The following is a 13,042-nucleotide window of genomic DNA, read 5'->3' on the forward strand; positions in this document are numbered from 1 at the left end:
GATTTTTGCGTCTTTGGATTGAGAACTAACATACGTGAAAACAGTAATCTTTTAACGTTCTTGCTTTCCTTTTCTCTTCGACTCCTTTCACATGTCTACAGTTTATCCTCGACTACAGTTTACTTTGATACAAGAAGGTACTGGCGACATGTTGTACAAGTTTACGTAAGAGCCTCCAACTCACCAGGGATGAAATTCACGGCAACAGGCAACGAATCACAGCACTAGAATCAATATTATGGCATCGTTGTAAGCACCAACAACAACGGAAAAGGGTAACAATAGATTTTGCAAATTTTAGGCATTATGATATTTGAAGGTCGCCGTGATGAAATAGGGAATATATCAGAGTGATTAGTAGTTAAGGAAAGATGAAAGAATTGATTTTCCAATACCTAGCCATCTTGATGTCTGACCGTAGAGAATGACGGAATGTCTCAGAGCAGAATGGTTAGAGAAAGATGCGCCAAACAGCAGTGAACTAGTTAAGGTTAAGTGCTAGTTTACAGTCAACGATTAATTGCATACACATTCCCCACTCAGTGTTACAGTGTTCGCATTCTAACTCATCGCTTGCTTTTCATCATTCTTGTCTTACGGTGAAAAGAAGTCTATTTATCGCTAAACACACAAGCACGCGGACACAAGAATTACACAACCACACGTCACCAGCACGCCGCTGCTATTGATAACTGCTGCTGGGCCTACTGTGTAACTACCAGTGCTACCAACTGTACCAAATACACAGGCCGTTCCTAAAATTACCATCCGCAAAGATCTATAGCTCATGTTGGATAAATCTCTAGCTTGATAACTTTTCTGTATGATATTATTTACTGTTCCCTATATTGCTGCTGCTGGCTGGGGTACTGCAAGTGTTGCCAACTGTACTGAGAGAACAGATCGTCGCAAATACAGTACCATCGATAGAGGCATAGCTTTCATTGAATTCCCTGATAAACCTCCTTCATAATAGTTATCCTTTGTGACATATGCACTGCTCACCACAGACTACGCACGTGACTAACATCGCTTTCTCCATCAGTTGGCCGCCATGTCCTGCCAGAGGTGTGAGCCCACTTACCTTTACTCAAAATTCACACATTTAAAGATACGAGGATGAAAAATGCTAACCAGCTTTCGATATTCTAACCTGTGGTTGACGCTGTATATAGCTGTCTACAGTGATTACTAACACTAATGAACATTCAAGATCATCACACATACACATACAGATCACAAGGAGAGCGTTGTTACGTATTGCTAGACCAGATATTAACTACTAAAATAACAAAACTCTCTATAAAGGAGATCAAAATCACTTGATACATCATTATACTTGTCACTATTACTGTCATCACCACTCTCATCATCACCATGAACGTCACCGAAGTCTAGGTGTAAAAAAAAAAAAAAAAAAAAAAAAAAAAAACAGCATATAAGTCGTGACGGGAGTAACTGTATCCCCATCACCACCATCACGACCACCACCACTAACATCACCACTACCACTATGAACATCTACAAAGTATAGGTACAAAAAAAAAAAGAAGATCACTCAGAGCCGAAGATCCAGTGACTCTATGAGGGAATATTCCAGAGATGTTTGAGGGAAGCAAAACAGTAAATACCCTGCACAGCTTTTAACTGCTTATGTACACTTGTGTATATTGCTTGTGCTATCTCTTCGTAATAAAAAAAATAATATTGACTTAATCACGTAATTGCACACACCACTTACACCACCAGAAACTGACCGTTCCTCTGATAACATAAGACCTGATTCACAAACCTAACCAGCCAACAGCCACATCAACATCTGTACCTCCAGCTGATCTCATCCCTTCCTCACATCCTTCTTCCCAGGGCGGCGACGGAGGCAGGCGTGAAGGTCGACCTAAGGGAAGAGAAGATAAAGATAGTGCGTGAAGGCCTCAAGTCCCAGGCGAAGGAGAACGAGGAGAGAGGAGAGGAGAACATCCGTCAGTGGAAGGGCGCGGTGGCTCTTGGTGCAGGGGTGCCGCCCCCGGAATGGAGGTGAGAGAGAGAGAGAGAGAGAGAGAGAGATGTGAATGTGTGCCTGCATATTGGTTAACTAACAAGCTGAATTATTCAATGAAATAAGTAACTAAATCAGTAGAAAAAAAAAAAAAACTATCAAATCATATAAATACTGATGAAAAGTATTCACAACACTCAGGTTTCGTTATCAGGCCTCTCCATCACCCTTCCGTTTCCTCTTTCCCCTTTCTTTTTACCCTTTCCTTCTAGTCTTTTCCATTTCCATCTATCGCTCACCATCTGCCCCACAGTAAGAGACGCGGCACATTCCCTCCCACTAACATGAAAGCTGCATCGCCCTTCCCTTTCTTCTTTCCCCTTTCTTTTCATCCTTTCCTTTTTGTCTTTCCCATTCTCCTCTATCGCTCACCATCTCCTGCCCCACAGTACGGGACGCGGCCCATCCCCTACCACTAACATGAAGGCTGCATCTGACCTCCGCCAAATGCTTCGTTCTGACGCCACCAAGAAGACAGCACCACCTCCACCTCCTGTAGCCAAGGAAGTCAAGAGGGTGGAAACCAATGATGACGATGTGGGTCCTTTCAACTTCCGGCAGATGCTCAGAAAAACCAACTACGCCCCCACGGACACTATTAGGAAGAGGCAGCTGAAGAGAGATGGACACAATGGATACGGAGCAGAATACCAGATGTAAATAAAAGACCCAACCATTGAGGAATGTTTATCCTGTCCCTCTTCATCTCGCCATAGCAAGATGACATGACCGTAAATCCTTCGAAAATAAAAAGAAGTTGAAATTGATGGAACCTGAAAATCCACAAAACCATCGTGTAAGTGAAAGCAGAAAAGAAAAGAAAAAAAAACATATGAAAGAAGTTCCATCGACGTCTATACATGAGATTGTCAAGATTATGAGAGCTGAACGAAGAGAGTAGCAACAATAATCCAAAGAAAAAACACACCTGAACTATTTGTCTATATCTGTATATAAACAAAATAACACCACACATGCACACAGCTTGTAGTGTTGGCCACATCTGAGACAGCTGCACTCGTCTAAAAAGTGTTTAGCGTGTTACAAAAGTCCCCTGCCCTGATCTGCTGTTAAGAATCCATCAGTTGACAGTTTGTGATCTTAGGAAACTTTAGAGGAAGGAAGGCCAGAGTGAAGTGAGAGGCTTAAGAATGCGAGATTTCTGACAGTGGCTGCACCAAATGAATGGCAAGGAAGAGAAGACAGTAGATGTGAAAGACTAATAAAAGTAGTTAACACAAGGAACAGTAACAAATAAAAAAAAAATCAAACATACATAAGATTGAAATAATTAGACCAAAAAAAAACTATATGTTACATGAAAATGATTTACACCAGATGTGCAGATTAAATCATTCGGAACTAGCTGTGAAACTAGAAATAGAGAAATCATTATCTTACAGGCCAGAGACCTTTATGAACAAATTGATTTATTATCTATCATTTTTCTGGTCAGTAGTGTACTTATATGAAATTACAGGTGATAATTGTACGTAGTGAGAAAACAAGAAGGATTACGTGCTTAAAAATATGTATCATGTCCTTCAATACACACACACACACACACACACACACACACACACACACACACACACACACACACACACACACACACACACACACACACACACACACACACACACACACACACACACACACACACACACACACACACACACACACACACACACACACACACACACACACACACACACACACACACACCATGGTCCACTAGTCAACACATTATTTGTTACTGTTGTTATAGTAGTAAAAGATTTTGTTATAATTTATATATATTTATTTTTTTCCTGTTTGTGAACAAGACAAGATAGTAATTCTCTCTCTCTCTCTCTCTCTCTCTCTCTCTCTCTCTCTCTCTCTCTCTCTCTCTCTCTCTCTCTCTCTCTCTCTCTCTCTCTCTCTCTCTCTCTCTCTTGATGTCCAACCCATTTCTCTTTCCATAGTAACTGTGACCGTAATGAGTATGTAGTATAATGGCTGGCGTCCCTCGGTTATAGACGACGACTATGACAAAGGTTAACATTATACCATAACATGTTGAAGAATGCGACGTCTGACTTAGTTTTAAAGGAATAAAACTTGTATCAGTCCAAGAGAAAGAAATAAAAAAGAGAATTTCAACCATTACCTGCGTGTATTATAGTAGTTAATATCCCCATCGTAATTATTGTTGTATCTCCTGATCTTGTATTTTCAAAGGCTTTAAGTTTTCTTATTCAAAGGAAGTGATTAGTTGGGTTGTCATGGATGTTTTCCAGAGTTTTTGTTCAATCAATAGAATAAGAAAAGAAATCTCGATAACTTCCACGAGAGCTTCTTAGAAGTAGTCGACATAAGACTACGAAATAATGAAGAATATGACTCCTACCCTGGTCTCTTTGAACATTATCCCTTTTATGAAAGAGACCTCTTATTAATCTACATCACCTCAATAATGGAAAAATTCTTGGGAGAAGAAACAGAATCCTGTGCTTTGTAGACGGCCAAGGTTAGGCAAAATAATTAGTAACCAGAAAGTGTTCAAGTGGCAGTAAGAATCATTCGGATGTCTTAAGTTCCTTAGTAAAAGAAAATGAAGATTATATGGGCGTGTTCAGAACCTATCACTTATTCCCCCTTTAGTGGGACGTCTTCTCAGAGCAGGTTTAACTTAAATGGTTCAACACTAAAGGATAATAAGAAGTTTGGACAGTCGTTAGTTGCGCTATTGAAAGATTCCTAGTTTCTACCATTATGTGTTCCTTTATTAAGCCCCATTTTCCTCAAAGACACACTCACAAGATATGAATCAATGCATTTGGCTGCTGATTACAGCCGTATTACAGTAGATAGCTTGGTAAGGGTTGACACATGGTAGAATTTTATCCATCCTAGCCAGAAAGGACGTATTGGCCAAGATTCTGTCTGGCTGGATGCTATAAGGTTCTCGGACTTCCTGCAGTTAGAAGGGAATGTACCAGTGCTGTCTTTGAGCGAGTTGCACAAATTCTGAGATTTAGAATCTGTTGGGGTACATTCTAAGGAAAGTTTAAATGGGAATAGCACTAACAATGTTCAGTAAAAGTTTGACAAAGGATTTGTTAATGGCAGGAATGAAGTTGCATTAACCTGAAAGTCTGGTATTGCTAGATCTCAGATATAAGACGATGTAAAACTAGCTCAGACATGGTTAGATAAACTATGTTGTAAATTTCAAAAGGCTCTACACCTAAAGGAGTAGTGAGTATAATGCTGTTATTGAGGAATACGAGTAGATACGAGACAAGTTCTATTCAGAGCTGGAAAGTATTCACCCCACTCATCATTTTCACCACTGCCAGAGTAATGCTTGTCTCTGATGCATCTGCAGCTATACAATGCATCTGCAGCTATATAATATAGCTATATAATGACATGTCTTTGAATGACCGATTAGCTACATACATATCCTTCTCTTAATCCTGTCCTTAATTGTCTATTAAAATACTTTTGGGGTTTCGGAGATGGCAAGTGGCAATTACAACAAATGGTACTGTAGCTTTCCCGCAAACTGATATCCGTAAAGAAGACTGAGGACGTCCATAGATTCCTCCGGAGACAGAACTAGAGTCCGCACAGTGAGATCCACATAAATCCCCTTTGATCATAAATCAAAGTAGTGCTTTTCTTCTGAATGCCACCATTGTACATCATATCCTAATTCGTATCAGAACTTTAAAGATGCAGAAGCATCAAAAGAGAATTTTACTAAACAGTGATGGCTGAATAATGTTTATTTGCATGTGACAACATAGAAAAAGATAGATTTACTAAGCCATGTAGTATTTTTTTTTTTTTTCCTAAATGGGATGTATCTCTACAGTAGATTGTTTTTCTTTGGTGGGCTTTAGACAGGATTCCTGTTTACAAAGAGAGCCTGTTCTTAGCTGTAGAACTAGACTGTTTGACCCTCTTACAAGTTTGTCAAGACGTTAATTCAAGATGTAGGGAAGACTAGTGTGGGATGTACAGTACTAATTCCCGATGTGTTATTACAGAAATGAGAAATTATTTATTGGTACCAGTAATTTTTCAATGGACAGCACAAGTAATAAGTAATAACAACACAGCTAATAAATCAATAACACACCAGGAACACGTGATTACGGTAATAACATCATTTTTTTTCATGAGCCAAGGAAGGAACCCTCTGTACGCGCACCTACAACAGTATTAATTGAAAATATTTCACTATAGCATAATATGTGCAGCATGGCTAGACAGACTAGGATAATATGTTGTTGTTTTGCTCCCTCAATATTCTGAGGCGATAAAACCAAATCAAGAAACTAATTACAAGGTACTGTTAGAAAAGCGGAAGCTTAGAGCTTCTCACCTCCACATCTCAGCCTCTCAGGTTGTGTTTTGATCGTCGCTTGAAGAGTGGAAGAATCAGAACACAATACTGAAGGGAAGAAGGACCTACCAAGCGATATAAAGCGAAAGTCACAAGAAGAGGAAGACAACAGTGACAAGTGACAAGCGACAAGCTGACAATACGAACACAACGTGAACGTCACTGCCCAAGCGTAGCCATAGGAGGTGAGGAACAGCCTCTGGGTTTAGATGGATTTTTTTTTTTTTTCTTTTAGGCGAACAAATATGGACAGCTTGTGCCCTAAATGTGACAAGGCTAGGAATAGAATCAGATCTATAATATGTGAGAGATGGTGTAGGTGATAGCACTTGGGATGGCGGGATGCAAGCTCTGGGATGCTGTGGGAGAGCTTCCTATAAAAAAAAAAAAAAAAGATCTTTGGCTCTGCTGTGGCCTGGCCGTTATGACGCCCCGGTATTATGGTGGGAGGCGGATTGAATTAAGTGGCCAATTTCTTTTTCATCTAACCGACGATTTTCTGATGTGGCTTTTGTTTTTCCTTTTGAGACATAAAGTAAATTTCTTGAAGTTTTACGTTATTTGTGGCGCAAATGTAGCTATATAGTTTTTGAGTTATTGCTTTTTTCAACTCCAACTTATGCCTACCTTTCATTCACAATGATCTTGAGGGGTCTCTGGGATTTTTTTTTATTTATTTTTTGTTGGGGGGAAGCATTGAATTAAGTAATTTGAGAGGTCAGATACCAATAAAATCGTATAAAAAATTTTTCTTCAAATACTTTGGCAGTGGTGAGCATTGTGTTGTAATTGTTGAGCAGGGTTCCTAATTTCCAGCGGCAACCCAGCCGGGAGGTAGCTTTCAAAATCCAATGTAGTTGTTTAACTGAAAACAGTACGGTACTAGTAAAGAGACAAGATAAACATTTAATATGATTTGTTTTTTCAGTTCTTTTAAAGAATAATATAAAAAATTATTTGGATTGATCAATTTCTTGCATCTAGAATATCAATATTATTATTATGAGAATTTTGGATTTATTGATTTATCTGTTATCACCAGTTATCCATTATATTATACCACTGATAAAGTTTTTCTTATCTGTTCATCACTTATAATGATAATGTCTTTAGTTATGGTGTCTAGCTATGCATGTTATATAGATTTTCTGAAACCACATAAGTTTTACATAGGCAACTAATTGTAAGCATATTTTATTAATACTAAACCTTATCATTGGGATTCCTCAGCAAATGGTATTGATAATTTTTCATATGTAGTATATAAGTACCTAATTACACATATAATCTTGTTTCAGGTATGGTTGAGTCAGCTAAGAGGAACTCATTCTGTACAACCTGAAGATATGCTTCCTTACAAGATCTGTGTCCAGCAAATCTTGCAAGATGTGTGTCTTTACACTGGGCTGACATCTCCCTCTGAAGGCCATCCAATAATTTTTCATTACTTTCCTTCTGGTTCTCTATAATGGTGTTTTTCTTACAACTCTATTGTGAATGTCTGGCCAGCCCAGGTCCCCTTCAGGATAAGAGGATAAAATCCCTATTTATTCTCTAAGATTTTTTCTATTGTTAATCCAAAAAGTGTTCTCTAGCCTGAATTTATTGAAAGAGCCTTACAGAGGCATGTCACTACTGCCACTACTACACAATGATGGCAGTCAAGAACAGATAGAGCATGACTATGGCTGGACTAGCAGGTGAAAGCGAAAGCAGTGTCTCATACACTCAGTCTGAGATTCCTGGAGCTGGCACAGACTTTTTTCAGTGTAAAGAATGTAAGGAAGTCTTTACTTGCAAGAGCAAGTTGTATGAACATGTTCTTGCTGAATCTTTAAAGACTCCTTATGAATGTGAGAAATGTAAAAGAAAATTCCAGTTTAAAAATCAATTAGAGGAACACAGACTCTGTCATTGTAATCCTAAGAGAAAGATTTATGGATGTGAAGATTGTGGAAAAATGTTTAGTAAAAAATGCAATCTCACAGAGCATGCAGTGATTCACACACAGTTGAAAATGTTGAAGCAGGAAGAGTGTGAAAATCCTGCTCCTGACACAACCTGCTTGGAACGGCCTGTTAAGCTGGAGTTTTTACCTGATCAGACCCACTTAGCAATGACGGTGGATTCTGTTGATGTGATGGTGGAAATAAAAGAAGAACAAGAGGAGCTTAACTATGATGAGTATGAAGGACACAAGAATGAAAGCAGCCTGTCACACAGTCAACCTGTGGTTCCTGGTGCTGGCACAGACTTTTTCCAGTGTGAAAAATGCGAGGAAGTCTTTATGTGTAAGACCATGTTGCATGAACATATTCTTGTTCATTCTGGAGTGACCCCATATGAGTGTGAAGTGTGTGATGAGAGATTTATACATAGACGAGATTTTTTAAGGCATAGACTCACTCACTCTGATCAAAATAACATGTGTAAGACATGTGGAAAAATATTTCTATCAAAAAGCCACCTCCGTGATCACATGTCTGTACACACTTTGAAAAAGAATTTTAAGTGTAAAGAATGTGGGAAAATGTTTGGTCGCAAATCTAATCTCACAAGACATACAAAACTCCACACAGGCAAGAAAATGTTCAGATGTGCCTGTGGAAATTCTTTTCCCAGTAAGAACCATTTGGCCATTCATACAAAGGTTCATTGTGATAAAGGGCACTTTACATGTGACAAGTGTGGAGAGCAGTTTGAAACCAAATCAAGCATTACTCGACACGTCTTGACTCACTGATGTAAAGAAGGCTTGAACAGTCACTGTATATTTCACCGTATAAGATGACACGTGAATCATCCTAAAGCAAAAAAACAAAAAGGTGGTCATCCTTTACTATAAATACAAAAAGAATTATCTAAAACTTTTGGGCAAAATATCATCTTTGAAGGTTACAAAATAAAGTACGAATCTGCTAGCATTGTATATGAATGGATAAAGCAGGAGGCTGTGAAAATGTTACCAGTTTCTTCCAAAGTTGAAGGAGGAACTATATACTAGTAAAGGTCTTCAGGGCACAGAGCCACAAGTGCAGCAGCATAGGGAGGTAAACTGAGCAGAATATGAATCTTTCCAGCTCATATACTGAGAAACCTTTGAAGAATGTCAGTGCATCTAATCAAGAGAAACATGATGTATAGGAGAATATTATGACTGACTGCCCCATAGACACAGGCAGTGCAAGACAAGGATTTCTTTATGTTAGGGTGACTTCTTGAAATACCACACACACACACACACACACACACACACACACACACACACACACACACACACACACACACACACACACACACACACACACACACACACAATTTTCCACATAGAATGGTGGAAAACTGTGCATTGAATAATGAAGTTGTTGCAGCACATAATGTGCATAACTAAAGAAAAATTGGATAAATGGAGACATGAGCCCTGCTCGAACCCTGTACAATACAACTAGGTAAATACACTTGGCAAATACACAGGCGTAGTGGATAAGGGAGTGAGCATGGGATCTGGCAGACATCCACGCATAGGTTCGAATCCCACCACATACCGCTTTGAAGCTATGCCATTTGTCGAGTGGTTTAAAGTTACTACCTACATTTCACCATGATACCCAGGTTCTAGGTGGTTGCACCAGAGATGCACTTGGGTGGTGATATAGGCCCTAATATGGGTACCACTGTAAATAAAATTGCCTGCGCCACTAATGGGTGGAAGCATAACAGCGCTTCCCACATATACTCTTCAAGTATGCCTACAGGTGCTATAAGCTATAACATGAAAAAAAAAAATTCCTTAGAAGTTTCAATACAACTTACTGATTATTATTATTCTTTATAATATATACTTGCTTTTCTTAGGTTTTCTTGGATTAATATTGAGATATAAGAAGGATGATATATATATGTGGATGCTTTGAGGGAAACATAGTAAGAACTGGATGGTACATTCAGTGAGTTTAACAAGACTGTATAAAGAAGAGATGAAGAAATGACCACTCTGACAGCCATCTGTGTTTTCTTGGCCTCTACTTTTTATGTTTGTTTGCTTTTTCAGAGAAAAATGTCTCATATTGGACATTTTGGTGCCCAGACTCGGGAAGTTTAGCATCAGAGGATTATATTAGCCAAGAAAATGTCATCTCTCCAGCAACATGGAAGGACTGGAGAAATTACAGAAGCCTCAAGCAGCAGCACAAAGTTGGCTAACTAGAGTGTGTATTAAGATAGATGGACTACTAGTCAAAACTGCTTCAGCAACTTCCAGTGAGTTAATAGATATCCTGGAGGAGTTTGGTAAGAAACTAACAAAATTAGAAGGATTGCAGTCAGAAATTTAGCTTGAAGTAAGACCTGATGAGTTAGACGATTACATAGATATGACAGGTACAGTCAGACAACAAGCCAGGCACAAGAGGTTGTTATGTGATGACAAGTTTAAGACCTGACTGTTAGTAACAAGGACACCATAAACACTATGCACACATCCAAGCTCTTCTTGCCCTACAAATTCCAGTCAACCAGAGCAAGATCTACATCGCCCAGCTGTGGAGACTACAGGATGAGGTAGTTAAACACGCATGAAGTTTAGAAGCCCAGGGAATTACAGGCAAGCAATGTGAAGTATTAACTCACATGATTGTGTCTAGATTACCAACAGAGTTGAGATAAACGTGGCCACGAAATTGTAGTGGACTACTTGACTGGCTTCAAAGGGAAATTGAAGTTCTTGAAAGAAGTGAAATGTAGTGTCAAGAATGGAGAAGGAAAGAAAAGTAGTAAAGAAATAAGTAAAGGGACTAAGGGTAAATTGTTCATGGCTTCAGCTTTATATGCAACTTCCCCATAGAATGCTCAGGTTGCATGTTCTGTAGTAAACCACAAATCAGAAAAATGCTAGATGGACAGCAAAGGTTTGATAGGATAAAGGAAGTAGATGTTTATTTCAAATGTCTATATAGTGGTCACATATCTAGAAACTGTAATGCCAAGTGTTCCAAATGTCAAGGTGACCACAATAGTTCTATGTGTGGCATCAAACTAAATGTGGCCTCGAAAGTGAAGGTGGAAGAAAATACATAGAAGGTTCTTAAACTCTTATTATGCTATCAGGCCACTGTAGAAATAACAATGTACTACAAACATACGGGTGCTAAAGGGTAAAGAAAATATTTTCACTACAAGGTTGTTTTTGGTTTGATAGTGGTTTTTTTGGTTGTTTGATAGTGGTTGTGATCAGTCATAATTATGTTGGTAATAAGTTTGTTGGTAAATGTGAGTCTGAATGGGTCACCAGCACAGAATTTCCTTATAGTTCTTTTGGTGGTCATAGTTCAGATAGAGATGTTCTAAGCAATGTATACAAATTGAGAGTCTTGGATAATAAGGATGATGTTCTTTCCATTGTAGTGGCAAGCATTCCAAGTATATGTGATCCCTTAGTAAAACCAGTAGTTCCAGCCTATATTTTCAATGTCTAGTCATTTATCTTTAGCAGATGACTTCCACCACAACTCCCCTTTGGATTTAGAGACTATTATTGAAATCTGATTGGCCCTATAAGGATGCAGTTCAAGTAGAACAAGTAGTTGCTATGAAATCTGTGTTTGGCTGGATTCTTTATGGAAATTTCAGTGAATGTCTAAATTCTACTGGTATGCCTTCATCACCCCATACACATATGCATATGCATTCACCATCAATCTACAAATTTTCCTGACCCCAGCTCTTATGTATCTCACGATATCTGATACTGATATATCAAAATTTTGGGACTTAGAGACTGTTTGGGATTAGTACTCATAAAGAATGTGAGGAAGATCTTAGAAATAAGGTGGTTCAAAGAGTATGGAGACGAGATCAACTTTGTAAATGGTAGATACAAATGAAATCCAGGGCAACATCATTAATTAGTTAAATTCATGTTGTAAATCCTCCTCACTGATTTGGGTGCCTGGACATTCCAGTATACGTGGGAATGAACAGGCTGACATGCTAGTTCGGTCTGCTGCATAGCTCGAGGGAGCGTGAAACCTCTGTCGGGATCTGCAGTCATGTCTCAGTTGTTAAATCATCAGCAAAACTTGTGTTGCAAAAGTCATGGGGACAACCTCCATCTCCATACCATCAAACCCATTCTGGATGAGTGGGCCTCCTCCAGTCGCCCTACAAGGCGAGAGGAAGTGGTCCTCACGCGCCTCATAATTTGCCTACACACACATAATTCATTATTTGCTGATTATACAATAACTTTCTGTATCGAATCGTAACGTAATTTTTTTTAGGCACCAAGGACTTTTCTAGAACATTGTGTTAAAGGTGTATATATCAAAATAATACCTAAATTTGTGATATTAGAAAAATTATTCATCACATTCAAATCTACTAAGACAATGGCATCGAAGCGAAATAGGACAACTCAAGCATATATATTATTAAGGGGAAAAAACCGACCGGAATTGAATACGTGCAAAACAACAGTTAATTAAATACATATATCACTTAACTGAAGCATCAAACATACTTCCCAAGTCACTGTATTCGTATTAAACCATTGAAATTGACTTAAAAGCCGACACAAGGAAGTAGAG

General features: G+C 38.7%; 3 protein-coding genes across 4 annotated transcripts in view; 2 read left to right on the forward strand and 1 right to left on the reverse strand.

Moving 5' to 3' along the window:
• LOC123506052 (electron transfer flavoprotein beta subunit lysine methyltransferase-like) overlaps positions 1-1,852 on the reverse strand; it is a 103,836-nt gene extending 101,984 nt beyond the window's left edge. Inside the window, exon 1 of the mRNA XM_045257895.1 lies at positions 1-1,852. This exon is cut by the window's left edge and continues 154 nt beyond it. The gene's annotated coding sequence lies outside the window, so the exon portion shown is untranslated.
• The window catches only part of LOC123506049 (myosin-IIIb-like), a 40,103-nt gene extending 36,386 nt beyond the window's left edge, over positions 1-3,717 (forward strand). For both annotated transcript variants that reach the window (XM_045257890.1, XM_045257891.1), the window contains exons 27-28: positions 1,867-2,037; positions 2,449-3,717. In XM_045257890.1, coding sequence (XP_045113825.1) covers positions 1,867-2,037; positions 2,449-2,719 — 442 coding nt within the window. In that variant the 3' untranslated portion in view covers positions 2,720-3,717. The remainder of the gene's footprint in view (positions 1-1,866; positions 2,038-2,448) is intronic.
• A 2,678-nt stretch (positions 3,718-6,395) lies between these two features.
• Positions 6,396-9,775, forward strand: LOC123506275 (zinc finger protein 525-like). The gene is made up of 2 exons (XM_045258217.1): positions 6,396-6,643; positions 7,757-9,775. Exon 2 carries the CDS (start codon positions 8,137-8,139, stop codon positions 9,199-9,201), a length of 1,065 nt encoding a protein of 354 aa, XP_045114152.1. The 5' UTR covers positions 6,396-6,643; positions 7,757-8,136; the 3' UTR covers positions 9,202-9,775.
• Positions 9,776-13,042: the final 3,267 nt, after the last annotated feature.

The sequence above is a fragment of the Portunus trituberculatus genome, chromosome 19, assembly GCF_017591435.1.
Source record: "Portunus trituberculatus isolate SZX2019 chromosome 19, ASM1759143v1, whole genome shotgun sequence".
Taxonomy (NCBI): domain Eukaryota; kingdom Metazoa; phylum Arthropoda; class Malacostraca; order Decapoda; family Portunidae; genus Portunus; species Portunus trituberculatus.

Excerpts from the sequence above, each read along its gene's own strand:
- LOC123506275 (XM_045258217.1), top strand. The coding sequence starts at position 8,137 with ATGACTATGGCTGGACTAGCAGGTGAAAGCGAAAGCAGTGTCTCATAC.